The 1,432-nt window shown below is 54.7% G+C and overlaps 1 protein-coding gene across 2 annotated transcripts in view; it reads left to right on the top strand.

Annotated features, from left to right (window-relative positions):
- UPK3A (uroplakin 3A) overlaps positions 1-1,432 on the top strand; it is an 8,434-nt gene that overhangs the window by 2,236 nt on the left and 4,766 nt on the right. Inside the window, exon 4 of one of the 2 annotated variants that reach the window (XM_010837602.1) lies at positions 2-39. The exons of the other annotated variant lie outside the window; for it this stretch is intronic. Coding sequence (XP_010835904.1) covers positions 2-39 — 38 coding nt within the window. The remainder of the gene's footprint in view (position 1; positions 40-1,432) is intronic. 2 annotated transcript variants of the gene reach the window in all.

The raw sequence follows: 1,432 nt of genomic DNA on the forward strand, positions 1-1,432 counted from the left end.
TTCTGCAACCCCCCCCTGTCCGCAGCCACGGAATACAGGTGAGTGTGAACAGCTGCTGGAAGACGGCAGGTGAGCCCCAGCCCTGACTTGGTGTGGGGGAAGAGGGCCGCCTAGAGCTGGGTGAAGCATCAGAGGCCACATTCTTTCAGAACCTACCACATGCCAGGACTGTCCTGGGTACCACGAAGGACTCCTGGCTTCCTGGGCGGGCGACTGTGCACAGGGCCCTGTGTTCAGAGAGACTCCCTCTTGGCTTGACACTGCCATCACCATCTTGAAATCCTTAATGTTTAAACAAGGGGCCACATTTTCCCTTTTGCACCGGGTCCCACAAAGCACACACCTGATCCTGGCCCATCACCGTGTAGCAGTTTGATTGACAGGGAAGGAACTGGTCCAGAAGCCGAAGGGGGTCACTTTGAGAAAAGCTGGGGCTCAGTGTGTGGAGGCTTCTCCTTGATCCCCGCAATGTACCCTATTGTGGCCCACCCCAGAACCGAGGGTCCCTGATTCATTTTCACACCTATGTCCTGAGCATCTTCTCGGGGCCAAGTTGGGGGCTCAGCCGTGACCTAGGCCTGGGGGGCTTACCCAGTGCAAAGCCTTGACTACACCCACTCCAGTTCCCATGGAGACACCTGGACGGGGGGTCTCTGTACCCTCTGGGCCACATCTGGACCCAGGCCATCACTCACCTCCGTCCTCTCACACAGCCCTCTCCTCCCCTCGCCTCGGCCAGCAGGCAGGACTTGAGTCCTGGATGTCCTCGCCCCCGCCCTCCACTCTTACCTCTGACCTTGTTCTTCATGGGAGAAGCCCACCCTACCTAGGGGACTCATCCCAGCCTCTGGAATTCCCATCTTCAAACCTGTCGAAGCAGGGGAATTAAGCAAAATCCTGGATGGTATGAAGATTTTAAGGGTCTTCTTTTTTTTTTTTTTTGTGTCAAACTAGAGGCTGTTGATTTCTTTGATCTCAGAACATTCATCCTTTTTAACTGAAGGTGAAGAAGGCCTAAGGCTGTGGGTGTCCCGTACTGGTCACCTGACCTTCCTTTATGATTTGCAACACTTGAGTGGGATTTTCTGCCTATAAAGTTAGCCCTTATCAGAGGGCAGCGGGGTTGCAAACAGATATTATTCCCTTGTTTTTTTTGTTGTTTTTTAAGTCACTTTTGTGAGACCAAGGATCAGGCTAGGAAGAGAGGAAGGCAGAAATGCAAGGAGGACACACGGGTCAATACTGGCACATCAGCTATGAGTGTGATACACGCAACAAAGAAACAGAGGGGCTCCCGGAGGGCGCGCAGGCTCTGAGGGCTGCGTGGAGGAGGGGCCTGAGCTGGGGAAGCAGCCCGGGGGAAGGTGATGCCGATGCAAAGTCCAGCAGCAGCCTGCTGCCAGAACACCCCCGCCACCCCACCCATTGTAGC

The sequence above is a fragment of the Bison bison genome, unplaced genomic scaffold (assembly GCF_000754665.1).
Source record: "Bison bison bison isolate TAMUID 2011002044 unplaced genomic scaffold, Bison_UMD1.0 scf7180017864079, whole genome shotgun sequence".
Lineage (NCBI taxonomy): Eukaryota > Metazoa > Chordata > Mammalia > Artiodactyla > Bovidae > Bison > Bison bison.